Source organism: Pygocentrus nattereri, chromosome 19, assembly GCF_015220715.1.
Source record: "Pygocentrus nattereri isolate fPygNat1 chromosome 19, fPygNat1.pri, whole genome shotgun sequence".
NCBI classification, from domain to species: Eukaryota; Metazoa; Chordata; class Actinopteri; order Characiformes; family Serrasalmidae; genus Pygocentrus; species Pygocentrus nattereri.
The window spans coordinates 28,755,538-28,777,557 of record NC_051229.1 but is presented as its reverse complement, the minus strand read 5'-3'; the positions used below and the strand labels follow the sequence as shown (position 1 = coordinate 28,777,557).

Below are 22,020 nucleotides of genomic sequence, written 5' to 3'. Positions count from 1 at the left end.
GAGAGATAGAGAGAGACAGAAGGGGAGAGAGAGAGTTAAAGAGAGAGAGAGAGAGAGAGAGGGAGGAGAGAGAGAGAGATGGCTGAGGCTACAAATGCTTAATGTCTGGGCTCCTCTGATAGTGTATGCTAAACAAACATTGTAGATAACACTATACTTTATCTGTAGCATTATTTGATAAGGAAAGGAAATGGGAGATACCTCCCCTTCCACTTTATTCTATGCGAATAATAGGAAATCTCCTGGACAAATAAATGAATCAATTTTTCACTCTCATAAGTGTTTACGTTGTATATTAGTTTGACAGCTGTGAGCGATTAACTGGCGAGGTTGCAGAGGCTTTGAAGAACCATGAAAAAAATCCTATTCAACTTTGTGAGAAACTGTACCTTTTTGACACATTGAGTGTTGTCAAGTCAGCATTAGCATGCTGGCAAATTCGTTGTCATTTTCAACCCGTGTGCTTCTGATTAGCTACAGTAACGTAGTCCAGCTCAGCAGCGTAGCATTTAGTGTGTGAATGTTACGGTCACGTAAGATGATTGGCTGAGAGGTGTTCAGACCATTATGATATTGTGCGGCATGACTGATACTTCGCCATAACATCACGGGTTTTTCACAAACACTGTATCTCTCCGCTGAGACGCCGTTGCTAAGCAACGACTCCGACAGCTGTAGGAGACGCTCGAGCCATTTGAACGTTTTTACTTCTTACTTTGCCACAAACAGAAAACGGACACTGTTAAGATCACATCTGACCGACAGCCGATTTGGTCCGACTCTGAAGACGAGACGACACTAAATTCCCAAACTGTCGTCACCACTGAGCAGCTTTTCAGTCGGCAACTGTGACAGAAGAACAGCTGAACAACCTGGAATCAGCCAGAAATGAACCCAACACCATTCGCCAGACGTGTCTGATCTTCAGAGTCGGACCAAATCAGACTGAGCCATAAAACTGACCCAATAAAAAACAAAATCTTCTCAGTGGAGACGACAGTTTGGGAGTTTAGTGTAAGGAGCTGGAGAACGACCTGCCGGCTGAGCAGCGAGTGGGCGGAGCTCGTTACTCTGACGTAGCTACAAGCTGCTCGTTAAGGAGCTCTAATTAGGAGGAAGAAACTGAACATTAAAACATATTAAACGCCGCGTTCACGGCCCAGTTAACCAGCTAGGGCTTCACGAGTTTAGCATACGGTTGAGATACTTGGGTTGGCTGCATTGTGCTTCAGGTACTCCTGCTGTTAGAGACAGGGGAGAGGAAGCACCAGCGCTGATGTTGATGGATGTGGCCCGTGTGGATGCAAGTTGTATTTTAACTTGGTGCTCATGGCCTGGATCAATACTGCTGAGACGTGGCGTGTGCACCTTATCCTCTCTCTTTGCTTTAGCACTCTGATGTCTGGGCTGATGGCTGGACTGTCCTTCGCCTGAAAGGTCAAGACCTGCAGAACACACTGCTATAGGCAGCTTTGGTCCAGACCAATTTGAAATACAATGACTTCATGAAACGCAATCGAAACTGATGAAATGAATGCAAAAAAGATGTTGCTACGATTCAGAATGTCTTTTTTTTACAGCACCAGTTCTCTTTATTTCAGTTTCTAAGCTTTATTCAAACTTGTTATAATCAATTATAGTAGATCATTCCAATAGATTCTTATATCAGAACAAGCTGATAAGTGACTCAACACTTTCAGTTCAATGCATCATGATACAGTCATGTGCAAATGTTTGAAAACACCCTTAATAAAAAATATGTTTACACATACCATAGATGGAACGAATTCAGTGCACAATTTCTATGTATTTGCTGAGTTTTACATATTGGAAAAATAAATCATAAAATTTGCCATATTATTGAACATACTATATTTTCTGTTTTACAACCGCTTTTCCAAAACTGTTGGGTGCTGTGCAAAATGTAAATAAAAACAGAATGCAATTATGTAAATCCTATATTTAATCTGAGAAACTACTGTTTGTTTTTGAAAAATATACACCTATTAAAGTCATGGATAAATACCCGTTCTGAATTTCATGTCAGCAACATTCTTCAATTAATTTGGGAAAATTTGCCACTGTGTTTCATCACCTCCTCCTTTATCAGCACTCTGTAAGCATTTGGGAACTGAGGAGAAACTGCTAGAGTTATGAAAGTGAAATGTTTTCCTGTTCTTGTTGATATAGGATTTCAGCTGCCCAATGGCTGAAATGATGCCTTCACAGATGTGCAAAAGACCCATGCCATGTGCACTTATGCACCCATATACCATTACAGTTGCTGGCTTTACCCGTGTGATAGTCCCTCTCCTCTTTAGCCCAGAGGATGCAGCGTCCATGATTTCCAAAAAAATGTGAAATTTTTGAAACACTGGATTACAGGACACTTTTCCACTTTAGTCCTATTTCTACGCCTTAGTCCATCTTAAATGTACACAGGTACAGAGAAGGCAGCGGTGTTTCTGTATCCTGTTTTATATGGTTTCTGCTTTGCTTTGCAGAGTATTAACCTCCATTTGAAGCAGTGACAAACTGCTCATAGACAGTGGTTTTCGGAAGTATTCCAGAGCCCAACCAGTGATTTTCACAGCAGAATTTTATTGCAGTGCTGTCTGATGTACTGTAGACGATGGATCCCCAAGTTCTTTGCTATTTTACATTGAGTTGTTTTTTTTTTCTTGAATTGTTGCATTATTTGACTGCACAGTCTTTCACAGAGTGGTGACCCCCCCCATCTTTACTTCTAAAAGACTCTCTGGGAAGCTCTTTTTATATCCAGTCATGTTGCTGATCTGTTGCCAATGAACTCCTTAAAAAGCCGGTCTTATTACATACTAAGGCTCATTATTCAGTAACTACAGGGGCTTAAATGCTAACTGATTGAGCTATTCTTGGGTTATAGAAGTGTGGAATATAAAACTATGCAGGTCCTGGTCATTTAAGGGATTAATCTAACTAGTTGTGAGATGTTTCACTACGTGTCCTTTTTCACAACTTTAGCAGTGATTTGCACTTTTAAATCTGACATGTTTAATCACACGTTGAATCATATATATATATATATATATATATATATATATATATATATATATATATATATATATATATATGGTTTACATCATTTGCATATCATTGCATTCTGTTTTTGTTTACATTCTGCGTGTCTCAACTTTTTTTGAAATAAAAATGCTGCTGTGTTTTCTTTATGTCAATAAAAAGTCTGTCAAACTCAGCAAATAAAACGTGCACTGTAATGTGAAGAAGTGCGCTCTGTAAAGAATATGTAAAATTATTTTCACGCAGAAAATCAACAAAAGTTTGATATGGAAAGATCATTTTTATACCCTTATGCTGCAGTCCCTTCCAGTGGACACACGCACCTCTTTTTGTTGGGAGTTTTCAGTAGATTCAGTCATTTTCTCTAATTTCTGTTTAAGCTGGCATATCTGTAGATGAGAGAGAGAGAAAAAAAACATTTATTAGGCCATGCTATGAAAAAAAGCTTGTTGTCATGATGTGCTTGTTGCAGAAATCCAAGACATTTAACACACAATGAACATCCATCTTTTAGAGCATTGCAGTGAAGTCTGAAATGGGCTTCCTGATGCGTGGGTAAATGTGTTTGTGAGTGACACACTGTGGAAGTGTAGGACTCTGAGGGCTGCTGTGGGTGGACAGGGTGACATTTGTGTGTAGAGAGTAGGAGTGATCCCGTATTGTGTCCTGTGACAGGTTACACCTGCCCAATTTTTAAAACATTGGGCCAAAAGACACTTTTCCACCTTAGTCCTATTTCCTATTATTTATCTTAAGTGTACTTAGGCCCAGAGAAGGAGACAGTGTTTCTGGATCCTGTTTTTATATGGTTTCTTCTTTGCATTATAGAGTTGTAACTTGCATTTAAGGATGGTTTCTGGAAGTGTTCCTGAGCCCAAACAGTTATTTTCACTGCAGAATTGTGTCTGTATTTAATGCAGTGCTGCCTAAGGGTCTATGAATCACTGTCAGCCAATATTGGTTTTCTGCCTTGGATTCTCTGAATACTTGAACATTAATTGCCTAATCATGTAATAATATATAATCACATTCTCAGTCTCAACCATTACTGTAGTGTATGAAATACATACAAAGGCAGGCCACTTCATTAAGTGCACCTCCTTGCATTTACACTTATCATCCATTTGATCAGCTCCACTTACCATGAAGACACACTTTGTAATTGTAAATTACAGACTGTGGTCCATTTGTTTTTCTGCATACTTTATCATGTTCTTCAATGGTCAGCACCCCCACAGGACCACATTAGAGGGATTATTTGGGTGGTGGATTCTTTGCATTGCAGTAACACTGACATGGTGGTGTGTTAGTGTGTGTTGCACTGGTCTGAGTGGATCAGACACAGCAGTGCTGCAGGACTTTTAAACACTGCCACTGCTAGACTGTAAATAGTCCACCAACCAAAAACTCCAGCAGCACTGCTATATCTGATCCACTCATACCTGCACAGCACACACTAAGTCAAGTCAAAGTTTATTTATACAGCACTTTTATTTATACAACAGATGTTGTAACAAAGTAGCTTTACAGAAAAATCCAGATTCAAGCCCACATCGCCAATGGCAAAGAAACGCTCCCTACAAGCAAGAAGAAGAAACCTTGTGAGGAACCAAGACTCAAAAGGGGAACTCATCCTCCTCCGGTCGACACCAGATAGCAAACGGCATTAGAATAAAATATTAAAATACAGAAATGGGGAAGAACAGGTGAAGCAATGGTTATACATATATAAAACACTAACACTCCACCACCATGTCAGTGTCACTGCTTTGTTCAGAATGATCCACCATCCAAATAATACCTGCTCTGTGGTGATCTGGAATGATCCCGTGGAGGTCCTGACCATTGAAGCACAGTACGCAGAGAAACAGATGGACTACAGCCTGTAATTGTAGAAGTACAAAGTGCATAAAGTGGTCAAACAGTGTGGAAACCAGGAGATGAAGTGACCAGTCTGTGTATGTGTAATAATAATAATTATAGGTATCACACTGAATATACACAGTACCCTGGGAAATAATCAACCCCCTTAAAAGGCATCAGATTTGTCTGGATTACAAATGACCCCTATACAGACTGATCCACATAGTATTTTTACTGAAAACCAATATGCTCAAAGTTAATTTTCAAAGTCAAAATTCATTATTAGTCAGCAGAGTTTCTTAAAAAAAGATAAAAAGTGAAAAATGGCGCTTGTGTAAGTGTTCAACTCCTTCAGGGTAGTACTTACTAGAACCACTTTTTTATTTGCAATAACAGCTTTAAGCCTGTTGGGGTAAGTTTCCATTAGCACTGCACAACACATATAAGATGTCTCTAAAATATCCAGGTAAATATATATGCTTGCGCATAACTGTGAAATCACCCTTTATTTAAATTACAAATTAATTTTTCAGGAGATATTTATAAGGATGTTACATAAAGACCAGAATACTTAAAAAAGTTGGACTTAAAGCTGGATTTTGGACTTGAGTTTAAAAATTATTTTTTAAAAAATAAAAAGAAAATCAGATTATATGCAAATCCTTTAGACCACAAAAAATGTGGTTGGGATTATTTGGATTACAAGTAGTAAATACAGGCAACTTCTGAGACTGAACTTTAAAAGTGTGGAAAAAAATCCCTGCAGATTTCTTTGAAAAACTGAAAGGAAGAGTCCTGAAAAGGATGTTTTTAGTGTACACACTAAATACTATAAAACTATAATCTCATTTAGTTATTGAGTCTTCTGAGTCATTATCTACATGACGTACACCGCTGTTGTTGGAAGAAAACCTTGTATCTCCAAATTAATAAATTTACAGAACAAGGAAAAAACGTGTTTTGCTTCCAATGCAAGTCGATGGAATCAGATGTTTTTGGTCATTTTGGGCCGTTTTTTTAGTCCATTTATCATGAAATTTACAAACAATGTAAAGAACAACAGGCATTTTCAAATTATGTCAAAAACTGAAAAATGGAAATACAAGGTTTTTTCCCGACATCAATGATATGCCCATTATGTATTACGTGTGTACGTATATGTAATATATCCCATACATGTCATACATATGTAATCATCTATATGAAATAATAACAGGTGTAGTACATATTCTGTACATACATATACGGAGACGTAATCACAATGTATGCCACTTGTATTACATACATGTAAGTACGTATATAAGAATACAAGGATTTTCTAAATTTTAAACTAACCTCAGCAGCTTAATTCCTTGCAGATAGTTTCATAATTTTTTTTTTTTTTTCCAATGAAAAAGCTTTTCTAAAAGGCACTTTAAAGAGTCTGTTACAGCAAATTTTCTCAGCCTTGTTATTTTCTGATTATCCTAAAAGGACTTTTTGTCTTGAAAATGTAGGAAAACAAATACATGTTCACACACACATTTACCGACAGTAGTGGAGCTTTTCAGTGGTCAGCTGGTGGTGCTTTAGATCAGTGGACAGCCAGTTCATTCTGAAGCTTTTTTACGGAGGCCAAGTGAACACCCAGCTGAGCCTCAGTGGTCCTAAAGCTACTATCCCACCACCACCCCGCTCCACTGCCCCCCTCCATTCGGTTCACCACCGCAACACATTTACTGCTCCATTGATCAAAGTCACCAAAAATAATGTGGAGTGAAAAAAAAAAACTCATTTTCCTTTTCCTTTTACATTTTTATGCATAACCTCGGCAGTAGACCTTCACATTGAGTTTGTCAGGCCTCACACAAAAGGGCCATTCAACAAAAGGTGGGTCAGACTGAATAGGTGGCGCTCTGAACTTATACACTAAATATGGATAATCCCTTTCACTGCTGATTGAAATGACATTAAGGATGTCTTTATTAGTGGTTTTTATATCCAGAGATCGTGCGCAGAGGATTTTTTGGATACCACCTGCTCCCCCATCATTAACCTCTGTTCTCATCTTTCTGGGGTTTGGAACAGAAAAGAGAGGAAGACAACAGATCTCCAGCTTTCTGTTTCTCAGCAAAATAAGAGAAATAAAAATCACACAGAAAGAAATAACAATACAATGAATTTATATTATTTCTACATCTGCATTTCTACATGAATGAAATATAATACATTAGTACAATTTTGTCTATAATAGCTGTGTAAATGCAGTATATTTTATTCATTGGAAATTATGTATATATATATATATATATATATATATATATATATATATATATATATATATATCTGACAGAATAAAACCTTATATCTTTATATCTCCAAAATGGTAAAATGGTAACTTTACAGGAGAAGGAAAAAACATACTTTACTTTTAATGTAAGTCAATGGAACCAGAATTTTTCCAAGTCATATTGGGTCGTTTCTTTTGGTCCATTCATCATGAAATTTTCACACAATTTCAAGAACACATTTTTAAATTATGTCAAAAACTGAAAAAAAAAAACAACAAAAATAGAGATGTATAAATAAACCTTTATACGAAAAAGGATCATTTTCAAAAGGCTGCTGTGCCTGGCCAATGTTAACTGTTCACACTTTGTGCGTACTTAAATATTTAAGATGTAAATAGAGTTCTACCCAGTGGTGATTATTAGGAACCAAATGCTTAAACTTTAATGCCTCTAAAAGCCAATCACTGCCTGGAGCCTGTGATATTTGTATTACAATAGTTTTGAGACAGTTTTGGCCTAAAACATATCAGTTAAAGCTGCATTATGTAAGATTTAAGAATCTGGAGACCCCACTGGTGCAAAAATGTAATTGCAATAATTATCTGTTATTGTTTTCATATCAAATCTTCATCATTACAATGCTGAAGCTGCAATTGAGATCTAAACATCAAGCTGGACTTTAGAACTGTGTAACTTTGATATGTACAAATGTACAGCTTGGGCCAAAAATCTGCAATGGCTCCGACTTTTTTTTTCCCCCTGAACTTAGCAATGCTACATTTTTTACTTTTAACTAAATCCTCCATAGTGCAGCTTTACATATGAGAATGATGGAAATGTACATGTAGTGTGTTGTAAGGCAAAATCGTGCACAAAGAAAACTGTAGATTTAGATTTACCACTATTTTATCACTATCAACACTACATTTGAATACTAAGAAGATAATGTAAGTTCACAGGTTGTTTTGCAAATAGCTAATAAATAGGGGGCAGTCATGAGCTAGAGGTCAGGGAACCAACCTCGTGACCGGTATTTTAACTATGAGAAGGCCCTCGCTGGTCGCTGGTTTGATCCCCAGAGCCGGCAGCGCATGACTGAGGTGTCCTTGAGCAAGACACCTAACCCCCAACTGCTCCCCGGGCGCTGCGGATTGGGCTGCCCACCGCTCCGGGCAAGTGTGCTCACTGCCCCCTAGTGTGTGTGCTCACTAGAGTGTATGTGATGTTTCACTTCACGGATGGGTTAAATGCGGAGATGAAATTTCCCCGTTGTGAGACTAATAAGGGTCATTTAATCTTAATCTAGCTACATTTGCTGTGTATACATTAATACCCCTGGTTCCTATTAGCACAATTGTAAAGCAATCTGCCTGCCTGCAGACCAGACCTGTCATCATGAAAATAAAGACCCCAGACTGTTAATTACTGGATATTGCTGAAAAAAGGTGACACAATACAGGGCCATTTTTTTTTGCAGTATTAAATTCAGAATAAGCCACATATACAAAACACAATGACGCAATAAATATCTTGTCTTTGAACTGAATATAGGTCAAAAAAGATTTGCAGACCATTTCTGTCTGTTTTATTTACATCGTATTGACTGTTTTTCATACTATGATAAAACACATCATATAACTTAATAATACAAATATCTACAGCTGCAAAAAGAAAGCAGAGTGCTTGGACAAACGTACATACAGCCAGATCATCTCCCCGCTGTGGAGTAGCTTATGGCTGTACACTCAGACTGGAGTATGGCTCTTGACTCTGAGCCGTGTTTAATATGAGCGTTTGATTGCTGGGTAAACTCTGCCAGCTTGGAGAGGGCCCTCGCTGCTTGTCTCCCAGCAACCCCTGCCAGGTCAGGGGGAGACTTTTAACCCCCTGGCTTCTGTGTGGCCAAAATTCAAAAGCTCTATAGAGAACAGCACACTCTTTCACTCGGCCTTCTGCCTTCATATTTTAATTTCCCTCATTGTGAGGCAAGAAAATTCACTTAGCCGCACATGATGCCTGGCAATCACCCATCATTTCCACACAATATTATACTTGGTAACTAGGGCTTAAGTTAATTTTGAGCTAATACTGCTGCTCATTTCTTCCTTAACTTAGCACAGCGTGGCTTTGTGTCCTGGCAATAGAGTGTGAATTGTAATGCATTTACAAAAAGAATTACTCTTTAAACTGCAAGGTCCATATTACGGGTGGGCAGTATGACAATATGTTATTGTGATAAATACGTCATGATACGCTTTTCTGAGTAATTGATGATATAGTCAGCACCACTTGACCAACAGCAGAGAGCCTGTAAACAACAACAACTGGAAACTGACACGGTAGCTGACTGGAGGTCAGCCCATTATGAATCTCTAATCTATCATTTATTTATATTGACCTCTTTTTTTTCTATTTTCACATCGTCTTGGCTTATTCACTTATATTTACATTATTTTTTTTTAATCACCCATTATGACACCACCACCGAACATTTTAATATCTCATATTATAACATCACCTTTGTTTAAGCAATAGAACACAGAGGGAGTGTGTTATGGCGAAATAACATCCCGGCTGTGATCTGGTGGCCGTAGATCATCACAGCCGTGATGTTATTGGTGATATCTCACTCCTCGAGTGCTCTACTGCTTTAAAACAGCAGTTAAATAAATACAGTAAGAAATGAATAAACTGGCCGTGAACGCGGCGTTTAATATATTTTAATGTTCAGCTCCTTCCTCCTAATTATAGCTCCTTAACGAGCAGCTCGTTGCTATGTCAGAGTAACGAGCTCCGCCCACTCGCCGCTCAGCCGGCAGTTCGTTCTCCAGCTCCTTACAAAATTCCCAAACTGTCGTCTCCACTGAGCAGCTTTTGTTTTTTATTGGGTCAGTTTTATGGCTCAGTCTGATTTGGTCCGACTCTGAAGATCAGACACGTCTGGTGAATGGTGTTGGGTTCATTTCTGGCTGATTCCAGGTTGTTCAGCTGTTCTTCTGTCACAGCTGCTGACTGAAAAGCTGCTCAGTGGTGATGACGGTTTGGGAATTTAGTGTCGTCTCGTCTTCAGAGTCGGACCAAATCGGCTGTCGGTCAGATGTGGTCTTAACAGCGCCCGTTTTCTGTTTGTGGCAAAGTAAGAAGTAAATACGTTCAAATGGCTTGAGCGTCTCCTACAGCTGTCACAGTCGTTGCTTAGCAACAGCGTCTCAGCGGAGAGATACAGTGTTTGTGAAAAAAAAACGTGATGTTATGGTGAAATAACAGCAGTTAGAACGCCTCTCAACCAATCAGCTTGCATGGCTGGGACTAACTGTTCTATAATTATCAATATATTCTCACCAAATGTTTTTTTTCTCTCCTATTATGACAATTTTAGTTTGTTATGACTTACATCTCTGAATCATTTTCCAGACTATCTAAAATAATTAGTGCATCTACACATATATATATTTTTTTTAATGTAATGTGGATAATGGCACGATACTAAATCTGAAAAAACAAGCTTGCTTGAGTACTAATTTGACCCCATAAATGTACTTAAAATAGGGTGTTGTAGGGCAAAATCATATCTTAAAACTGAAATAAGGAGTATTTATAAAGAATTGGTGTAATCTTCCTGTGAGGGAGCTTTTAGATTAATGAAATGGTCCATATCACCATGAACTAATCTGGCTCGTGAAGGTTCTCTAGGAAGACCAATAACTGAAAAAATAAGCTTGTGGTTTACAGTATAAACACACTCATGCGAGAAAAAAGAAAGGACTAACATATGCATGATTCTTTGGCGAATAAGAGGAAGCAGGCTGACCTAGAGCCTATTCAGCAATGGGTACAGTATCACAGCGATACTGTTAGCTAACTGCTGGCATGACGCCACTCTTAGCACCAAGCAGGGCTATGATCACACGTACACCGTATCTTTATAGCCGCAGTAAAAGATAAACATGGCCATAAGCGATGCATCCAAGTGTTATTTTTCCAGTGTTTTACCAATCAAGACACGCCACCCAGTCAGCCCTCGCGCTGTGCATGCTCGATAAGACACACAGTAATAAAATGATTTAGTCTGGGCTCTCACCCACCAGTTGCTGTCTAGTGGAAGAGGTTTGGTTTCGCTCTCTATTGGCATGCCTCCCTGCGTTAGCACACACAACAGCGCAGCAAACTGGGGGGGGTGATCGTCACCTTAACCTGACATATGCTGCCATATTTGTTCATGTGAACACACAGCAAACATTTCTGGTAAGGACAGGGGGTGTCCTGGGAGCAATACGAGATTAGGGAGGTGTTTGAGGACTATTAGCTGGTAACCTGCTGTGATGTACCTAAACAAAGGGGAAAAATCTCTAACCTGAATTCTTCCATTTTCTTGCTCGAGGTTCAGCTGCACCTTTAGTTGGTCATTTTCACTGGACAGCTGAAAAAGATCCATACGTGAAACAAAAAAGCAGTCAGGTTTTTACCACTTAACAAAAAGCCAGCCTCCATTTACATTGCCTAAACAGTCCATGATAAATGGACCGATGGATATGATAAAGTCCTTATAAAGTCCTATAAAGTCGTTATTTCAGAAATTTAAGGCTTTGATGATAGGGACAGTAACTATTGGTGTATTACTGAATGATGTCATATGAAGTACCTTTTGCAAGGTTTTTCTGTCACCTTCTACTTTTGCTTGCAGCTGCGAAGTGTTCAAAGCTGGTACAGAAAGAGACGAATGTTAGGTTAGTCAGAGCGATGCAAAACACATTTTTCACAGTTCACTATAAATCAATGCTATTTAGATGATATGAATGAGTCACCTCATATATATATATATATATATATATATATATATATATATATATATATATATATATATATATATATATATATATATATATATATACACATATACATATACACACACACACACACACACACACACACACTCATTAGGTACACCTTCTAGTAAAAGGCTGGACCCCCTTTTGCCTCCAGAACTGCCTTAATTCTTCGTGGCAGACTTTACTTACTACATATTTATACAGAATTCTCAAACAACTAAATATAAGATCATATTTTTCAGCCACTCTTTGCTTTTATTACAGCTTCCATTCTGTCCAGGAGACTCACTTTCAGTTTTCAAATAAATCTGCAGGGATATTTTTCCACAATTTCAAAGATCAGTCTTAGAAGTTGGTTTCCTTGCATATTGCAAGTAATTCCAAACACTTTAAATGTTGTTGTGGCCTGGACATTGGGTGGTCAGTCCATTGTTCTGAGAACACTAGCAACTTCTTTGTTTGATTTGCAAATGTTCTATATGTTGTCCATCTCTTTTTCTCAGTGAGGTTCTTTTTGACAGGTACACATCCTTTCAGACCCATAGTGATGAGTGATCTTCTCACAGTGGAAGGATGGACGGAAACACCTGTGGATGTTTTCAGATCTGAAGAGGCTTGATTTTCTCCTCTCTCTCAGAGATGACAGCTTGTTGATGAGAGATGAAGTGCTGTCTAATTTATGGGGACAGTTTCGATGTTCTACCAGGCCTTGTATGGTGTTTCCATTTTCTATGTGTCTTTTATTAATGTTTTATTAATCGAACCTTAGAGTTGAAAACTCTTTTTCACTTATTTTTCTTTATGCAAGTGGAGTATCTTCTTTCTAATCTCCTCATAAATACACTACATCTCCAAAAGTTTGAGTACACTCCTTACTAGTAAATTCAGCTGCATTAAGGTGGATTCACCGCTGATACAGGCGTTCAAATACACATACGGCTTGTACGTTCTCCAAAGAAAAGCACTGACAATAGAACAGGTCGCTCTGGAACAGTGACACATGAATCTAAGGTCACCTAGTCCTATACTAAGCACCGGCTAGATGGTTATGAAGCCCGTCCAGCATTGAGCTGTGGAGCTGCATTCTCTAAAGAGATGAAGCACCAATGAGTTGGAGTGGCATTTGTGATCCTGATTTAATCATCCAACATCAATTCCTGATCTCACTAGTGCCCCTGCTGCTGAATGCAATCAAATCATCACAGCAATGTTCCAATGTACATTTTGTGTAAGCCTTCCCCGAAGAATGGAGACAGTTACTGCAACAGAGGACAACCTCCTTTCCAATACTCTTGTTTTTGGAAGAAACACTGGATGAGCAGGTGTCCACAAACTTTTGGCCATATAGTGTATCTGCTAAAAAATATATGACTATATAGCCGTTTTGACTGGAAATTAAATAAATGAAATTTGGTCTATGACCACCCACAACAACACAAGAGAAGAGATCAGAGTAATAAGAGAGACATTTGGGCACACAGTGGACACATGGTCCCAGCGTTTTTGTCCTTCTCGGTTTCAGGTCAGTGGCCACTGCAGGTCTGAATGGCACAGCTTGTCGAAGCGTACTGACAGGCTGCTGACCTGGGGCTTTGGTCTTGACATGTCCGCTTGCATGTGCTGACCAACACTGACCACTGGGTTCAAGGGCCAAGTGTGTGTTTGCACTGCACGCATTTGGGCCTTCTTCTTTCCATTAACACACTTAAACCGGACAGAGCTTAAGGTTCGTCACAGCCAATGCAAAAGCCTTTAGCAAAGAGCTTTTTAGCTTTTTCAATAGAATTGCATCAAAAGAGTTGATGTTCCATAAAACTAACAAAACTGTGCTTAAGAAAAGAGAGTCATGATCATTAATTTCAAATGTCTTCCTTGTTTAAATGTTGGTCTAAAACAGGGTCGTTCAGACACAACCGAAATACTGCCCCAGGGAAAATATTCAGATGGTTACCAAAGTTACATAAGCAATGAGTGAACATCAAACATTACGAGAGATAAAACAGTGACCCTTTAAAATACACCTGTCTCATGTTTACCTGCTTCTCACAGGCACCGTTCACTATAGGATCATAGCCATGATCTAACAAGTGTCCTCAAACATTGCCTTCTGATCACAGACTGCCTTTCAGCACAAGCAAAGATAAGGGTGGGATGAATTTGTATTATTTCCAAGAAAACACTTCCCTGTGAGCTGTCCTCCAGAGCACCTGCCCTCTAAATAGCTGATGTATAAAACAAGACAGTTTAGGAGAAAGTGCTAAGATTAGTCTAGAAAATTGATAAAAATGTACAAGTTTCAATGACTATTATTATCATTAAAAAATAAGCAAAAAAAAAAAAAAAATCATTAAAAAAAGAACAGCTTTGTTATAAAAATACACCATCTCCAAGTTTGTTGAATAATATTTAATGAGTTATTCCTTCACAAACTTTTCAACCTAGGTTGAGAAATTTACATGAATGTTTGGCAATAACATCATAATATAAATATATTGGCTGAACTTATTGATGCACGGTTGGAATCTGATGATTTTTGCCCCAAACATGCCTCGGCAATCAGTCACTGTATTATTGCCTTTTTTTGGCTGATCTGTGTTGCAATTTTACGACGTAAATAGCATGAGTCGAGTGAGTGCTCTGTTTGAATGCTGTTGATACACTTATGCTAAAATGTTGTATGCATTATGTATGCATGACTTATTATGCTAAACAGCTTGTTGCCTCGCACTTTATTTGACACTATTTAAATGGCCAGATCTCACCAGTGTGGCACAGGTTTTGTTAGACACTTCTATAAGCAAAGAATAGCTTGCTTGCATTGAAAAGCCTATAGTACTGAATAGCCAACCTTAGTATGTCATTAAGGCTGGGATTTTAAGGGGTTAAAAAGGCAAATTATATTTTTTCATTGTTTTTAAAATGTCTTTTTTTTTTTGTTTTGTATTGCCCATGGTATTTTTGTGATTTTTCTTACTAGCTCGGGATTTTTCCATCGCCAGTTGAGAACCAGCCAAGAGACTTTGCATCGTAGTGGCAGAGACTGACTGACTATGAGGGTTGACACTTTCTACCGATTTCTGGGTTTGACTTGGCCTAATCACAGGAGTGGAATGTGACCAGGTTGCAAGCTGGGCACTTCTTACCACGGCAGCAACTGAACAGGTTATAAGTCATAACAATTATTACAACGGTAGCGACGTTTGAGCATGTCACAAGGCATGCAAAGTTTGACTTGGCCGTGAGCTGGAACAGTTTTTGCCCCAGTGGCAGATTTTAACTTCGCCACAAGACACGGACTCTCCATCATGACAGCAAAGTTTGGTCTGTGGGCCAGGGACACTGCACCTTAACAGCGGAGTCAGACTGGCTGCAAGACGATACACTTTTTTCACTGCCTTGTTTCACTAGGTTGCGTGCCGGGACACTTCTTACTACGGTAGTGGAGTATGACTAGGCCATGAACTGGAACACAGAAGATTTTGAATAGGCCTTTGTACCATTGCAGCAGAGTTCAACTTGGTCACAGGCCATGGATTATTATTAGTAATCATAGTAGTAAAAAGAATTGTAACGCAGAGGAGCGATGATGAGGCGGACACGTATGCTGAGAGAAGCGAGATTTATTAGGGGCAAATCCATAGGGGTCTAAACATTCAAAGAGCGAACACGGAGAGAACGATGGACAGACATGACAAAAAGAAACCCAGGATAAACACAAAAACAGAGAACAGGAAATACCACAGAGGCCAGAAGATACGACACTATACAATACAATTTAAATACTAAAACAGGTTACCAAGACACAGGTGGTTAACAAGAGTGTTAACAAGACACAGGTGAGAACAATCAAGGGCGGAGTCTAGAAACAAGGGGGCAGGACAGGGAAGAATCAAAACAAGGAAGCACATGGACAGGACCAAAGCACATGGAGGACTGGGAGGGGCCAATCATGACAAGAATATACTTAACACATTAAATCTATTTATTGTTACTATGACTAAACAAATTAGCAATATTTTATATTTCTTATCTATCCAAATTACTCTGCATAAGCAAACCAACAAGGAAATAATATTTCACGCTGATCCATGCGCCGCAACTCCTCTGGCGGCAGATTTATACATGTTCAAGGTAACGTCACCAAATTCTCAGAATGGATCGTCAGCAAGATGCTCAGATTGGTGACCTCTGCATGGCTGTATTTTATTATGATATATTGAAAACGTCATCAGGTATTTTGACATGGTGTGATATGAACTTCTTTGACACCCCAGTCTTGGGCCAACAAACATTAATATTTTAGTTCAACTAAGTATTTCTTTTAGTGCTGAGAACAGACTGTTAGGCAGTATAGCTCATTATTTACAGACATTGAGTAAACAATGGGAAAGCTAGTGGAAACTGGTAAAAAAAATTAAGAATGAGAAGATCAAACTACTACTTTTTTTTTTGACTATGTGATGTCAGAAGAAAACCTTGTATCTCCAAATTAGTAACTTTACAGGAGAAGGAAAAAGCTACTTTGTGTAGGTGCAATGTAAGTCAATGGAACCAGAATTTTTCCAAATAATTACTGGCCATTTCTTTTGGTCCGTTCCTCGTGAAATTTATTCACAAAAGGGCAGCGGGCATTTTCAAATGATGTCAAAAACTGAAGAAATACGATTTAACAGTGTCATACAGTGTCAGAAACCACAAAAGTAACTCTATTTGAGATTACTTAACCATCCGAAACAGGCCGAGGCACGTGTGTGATGGTTAAAGTATGCAGCTCACGTGATATTAATATTAATCGGTAGGTTCTAAGTTTCCATTACATTTATCTACATTAGCCTCACAGCTCCAGTGCAAAATTAAACAAACCCAGTACCAAGTGTGTCTTGGCTGACTGACTGCATTTGAGGTGAGGGGAACGTTTGCCAACAGTAAAATGTAAAATGAAATTGGTATATGTGGATTTCTTTACCCATATCCCTCAGACTCTGATCTTTGGCCCCCAGAGCTTGTCGAATTTGCTCCATTTCAATGTGCAAGCCGTTGACGTCATCTTTGAGCCTGTTGTTCTCTGTCCTCAACCGGTCTTTCTCTGGATCATCTGCAGGCTCAGAGCTGGTCTGAAACAAAAACAAGAAAAAAGTCACCAGGCCTTTTTTCATTTCACTGTGCCGAACAAAAGACACGCCGTTCAAGCTGCGTGGCAAATATGAGCACTTCTCACAGACAAAGCCATCGGACAACTTTTTGCCTCCTACTATTTCCCCCCTGAATAATAAAAAGAGAGACACAAAAAAAGAATACAGGCTGGGAGGAGGGCATTTTTATTCCCTTTTTTCCTTTCTGTGCCTGGAAAAAGGAAAGCTGTTACATTACTTACAAAGACTATAATTCATGGGGACATTTTTTTTTATTGATAGGAATAATGCATATCATACTGTTCGGGTCCTCCTGTCACTCAGGTCCATTTTTTTCTGGGAGTTCGGGCAGGCAGCTGAAGGCTTTTTCTAGTCCAATGCTAGAGCTGTTCAATATGGACAAAACACCATATTGCGATGACACCGCTGTGTGTTGTGATTGTGATACAAATTGCAATACACTTTAAACAAACTGGTGAACGCTTGAAGTGACATAGTTAAGGATTGTCCTGTATTATTTTCACCAAAATGATTCATGTTCGGATTATGTGAATGCCTTGGTCCATCACTAAAACAACATCTGTGAAGTTGTCGTAAAGAGAAAATGGAAAAAGTGACTGAAAAGTAACTAAGCAGTAACTTTGCAACAGAACAAAACTGAAAAACAGAAGAGAAAAATATTTCCAACTTTTATGTACATAGATTCTTTTCCCACATACTTTTGGAGTTATGAGGTTTTGACCTGACAACGATATTTTATTCACATAGAAATTATGTACATATTTGAATCAAGTCAGTTCCATTCATTCTCAGCCCCCCCCCCCCATAGGGCGTATGAGCACTGCCCGTACTTCTGCCAGGCTGGGACGATGGGGTGGGTGTTTTGGGAGGGGTGGAGGGTGCAGCCCCAGGGGGTCCACTGAGAGCACCGTTTCCAGGGGTGGGGGGGCTTGTTGTCTTTGTGCTTCCCCCTTGGCCACGGAGCTGCCAGTGTCACCGGGATCACATCACACGTCGGCCCGCTCGAGTCCGCAGACTGAGAGCCGCATGGAGTCCATCAGGTCGCTGTGATGTCCACACAGTGGGCCCTCCACCATCGCCACTATTCAGGCCATGCGCATTATCGCGCCTTTTGCATGCCTGTCACACTTAGGACCGTACAGCCGTTCAAAGGCTTTCAAAGCTTCAAGAGTTTTTTTTTTTTTTTCTCGCCTCTCTCTCTCTCTCGTTTTGTTTCTCTCCCCCTCTCTCTCCCTCGCTCTCTCCCTCGCTCTCTCTCCTAACTTCATTCATAAGGAAAGCAGACAGTAGGTTGTATACAGCACTCGAGAAGATGCCAGTGATGCTGTAAGACAAGGAGTGCTCGTTTCTTGTCCTGAAGAGTTTAGCTTGGACTAATCAAAGCCTGCTCCCAAAGTTAACCAGGTAGCGCACAAAAGTCAGAGACAACACCGACACTGTTTCTGATAGTTCTGAGAAGGTTTTGGTCAAAAAAAATATTTTTGAAAAGCCATTCATAGCACAGAGGTATATGTGGGGTGCTGTTGTGACAAAATAGTCTTTAAAGGAAACATTTTTTTTTTAGATTTAAAAGTATTAAAGTTACCAAAATTCCAACACAAAAACTTCACACTGGTGGTTTTGGATTTGCCATTCGCCATCACTGTAAAGAAATGCGAATCAGTACGTTTCTCTACAGTTAACCACTCTGAAACAAACCACTCTGAATTACGCATTTTAAAAATAAGTGGAAAAAGATTTATTAACTATTGAATAATAATTAATTTTATTAACTAAAAAGATTCAGATTCGCAGGGTGACGTGTTGAAAAAGAACTGGAACTAAACGTTACAGGATGGTCGTTCTCCAGGACCCCTTCTCGAGGATCCCTGCCATCATCGAAACAGTCCCAGCTGTTACAAACAGGACATCCTTGCAAGAGTCACCATAAACACTGAGCTACACATTCAGATATATAACAGCATTTATGAGCCGGAGCTCAGTCTGCATATAGCTGGCAGTTGTTTATCCCAGATTAACCCCTCAGTGAGGGGCCATGTGTGACAAGCTTAAGCCGTGACTCTCTGACTGTGACGGCTGTGATGTACAGGTCATGGATGACGAGGTTTAGCCTGTCCAGCCTGGGTCGTTAACTAAACGTGGGCAACGGAGCCTGTAGCGTGGATGCAGGGGACAGCGACAGCGGACGACTCCAGGTCCCGTATGGTCAGCTCCAAAATCTGTCCATCCAAATCATCACCCACTTCTGTCTTCATCTCTCTCCTTCTTTCACTCACTTACACTACTGCTAACCCTAAATTAATCCATCGAGCGATGAGCGATCAAAGTGGCAATATACTGACAATGTTGTGATGAACTTCTTGAGCACATCACCATCATCAGCATTTCTACAACACTGGCAAACTGCATGGTTCATTAAGCAAAAATGACAAATTAGATTAATCATTAAAAGCAGATCCAGAACAACAACAACAACAACCAGTGATGTCACAAAGTCAAATTAAAATTATCTGGTAACAAAATAATTTTTCATTTATTACAACTGATCGAAATGTGGCTAGGCTACAGTTTTTATTTGCAATCAGTTACATATTTAAGACTCCCAGGATGTTTTTTGTTTTCTCACAGAAGTCCCACCCACTTGAAATCAAAATGTGATTGGTCAATTCCACTGTCACGTCCTAATTAAACTGGGGCTAAATTTGACATATTAGGCCATCAGTCCAGCTCATGAAGGCCTCACCAATGGGGTAAGTAGGCTGTATCCAATTAGATACTACAGGGGAGAAAAATTCCTCTTCAGTTTCCACCCAAAACTTAACAATTAAAGACGTATACTAGTGTTTAAATACAAGTCTGATGATGGGTTTACCTCTATAATTTGTTAACTGTTATCACAATATTGCCTTGGGCAATACTGGTTTTGAGTACGACTGTGCGAACCCTGATCATCACGGTTATGAATAGGTTTCTGTGGGACATTTGGATAAATCAAGCCATTTGCATAATCCAAGAAAAGAAACTTTTTTTGTTCAAAATAATGCAGGATTTATCATTCTTTACTCATTACAGATTCACCAGAGTGTTTTCAATATACTGGAAGATACATCACTTTCATAATAGCGATATAATCACAGTATCAGGGTTTTGTCCATATCTTACAGTAATAGCGGGTAATATATGGCAAAAATATCATGAAACTTATTTACATCACAATATTTATTTCTTCTGCTGGAACAGACCAAAAAAGTGTATTTGCAGTGCCACTTTTGAAAACATGATCAAAAAGGATGAGTGAAAATGTGTCTTCACACACTGTGCTGCACTAAATCACAGTACCCAGACTCTATTGGGCTTAATGTGCTCTTTTTAGCAAGTCATGCTTTGGCCAGCACTCTAGAAGTACTGTTGACATCCATGATGTACTCAGGAAAGCATATTGTGACACACCGGGACATAATTTACCACGATAGCAATACATATCGTGACACTGCCCAGCCCTACAAGTATCACAACACTGTATTTTTGTCACATCGCAGAACCCTACTAAAGGTCTCTGGCTAAAATCCATCTTAAACACAAGACCTGAAGCCAAGACCAAATAAACGACACTGAACCACCTTCCCCTGCCTTACCACTCCTGCCTTCACCTCTGGCTCCACCCTCTGCTGTGAAGCAGAACTACAGGTGATCAGCCAAGCGTCTTAGCCGTGGGAGTGAGAGCACTCATTAGCACAGAGAACAAAGCTCGTCCTCCACTGAGCTGCACTTAGCTCTTACACACTGAGTGGCTGCGGCTTTTCTATGGCCGCTCTAACCTGCCATCTGCCCACACCAGCAGCACCTCTCTCTCTGGCTGCACATAGCTCAAACACTATGAGAGAGAGAGAGAGAGAGAGAGAGAGAGAGAGAGAGAGAGAGAGAGAGAGAGAGAGAGAGAGAGAGAGAGAGAGAGAGAGAGAGAGAGGTCACATAGACCGTGTGAGGGGGCTGCTTTGACACCTTATGACTCATTCATGTTGTTTTGTAACCCCATTCACAAAAGCATATGGATGAGAAATTGATTTCTTGGCGACACTACAACCCCTTATGATCGGCCCATAGTCCTGAGTGGCCTTTCAGAAGGCGAAAAGAAGGCTATTAAAGTGTAATTAACAGCTCCCTGGTCAATAATAACACATGCTAGGATGTGTTTAAGAAAAAGAGACAATGTTTATACTGAAGGTATTCATGCAGGAAACCATATAAAGGGTTAGAAACAAAAACACACAGAAAATCCTCCCTCGTGCAGAGGATGTACAGTTCTTTGAAAACGTCAGCGAGTTCCTTTCATTTAATTTCCAGTCAAAATATATATGAAGTTCAAACCATTAGTTTTTCAATGGCAAGGAAAAAAAGCAGAAAATATACATTGGATGACAATATGACTGATTTTTTTTTTTATCTTTGCTTTTATTGCAGCTTCTATTTCTTTCAGAGGACTTGCTTTCAGTTTTTCAAAGAGATTTGTAAGGATATTTTTTCACACCTCCAAAGTTCAGTCTTACAAGTTTGTTGCATTTTCTACTTCTGACTAGACCTGGGCGAAGTAGTCGGATAATGTCGATGATGAACAAGTAACCCAATGGCGATGTGTAAAAAGCAATAATTGTCAGGTTTATAAAAGAACTGAGACGAATTAGAGAAGACTAGAATTAGAGAAGACTAATTTACCGTTAAATGGCTTCAAAGATACTTTGGGAAAGTGGGGTTCATATTTAAGAAGTGTACAGGCTCACGGACCAGTGGACAGTTTCATAGAGAGAGAGGTTTGTTGAGAAACTCCATGTTATTTCTCTCTGCTAC

General features: G+C 39.4%; 1 protein-coding gene across 2 annotated transcripts in view; it reads right to left on the bottom strand.

Moving 5' to 3' along the window:
- c19h10orf67 (chromosome 19 C10orf67 homolog) overlaps positions 1-22,020 on the bottom strand; it is a 41,209-nt gene that overhangs the window by 13,239 nt on the left and 5,950 nt on the right. Inside the window, exons 6-9 of one of the 2 annotated variants that reach the window (XM_037531287.1) lie at positions 16,989-17,136; positions 11,836-11,894; positions 11,548-11,613; positions 3,348-3,449 (exon numbers count right to left, since the gene is read on the bottom strand). In XM_037531287.1, the coding sequence (XP_037387184.1) occupies positions 3,348-3,449; positions 11,548-11,613; positions 11,836-11,894; positions 16,989-17,136 (375 nt within the window). The remainder of the gene's footprint in view (positions 1-3,347; positions 3,450-11,547; positions 11,614-11,835; positions 11,895-16,988; positions 17,137-22,020) is intronic. The other variant, XM_017711706.2, reaches the window with a different exon arrangement.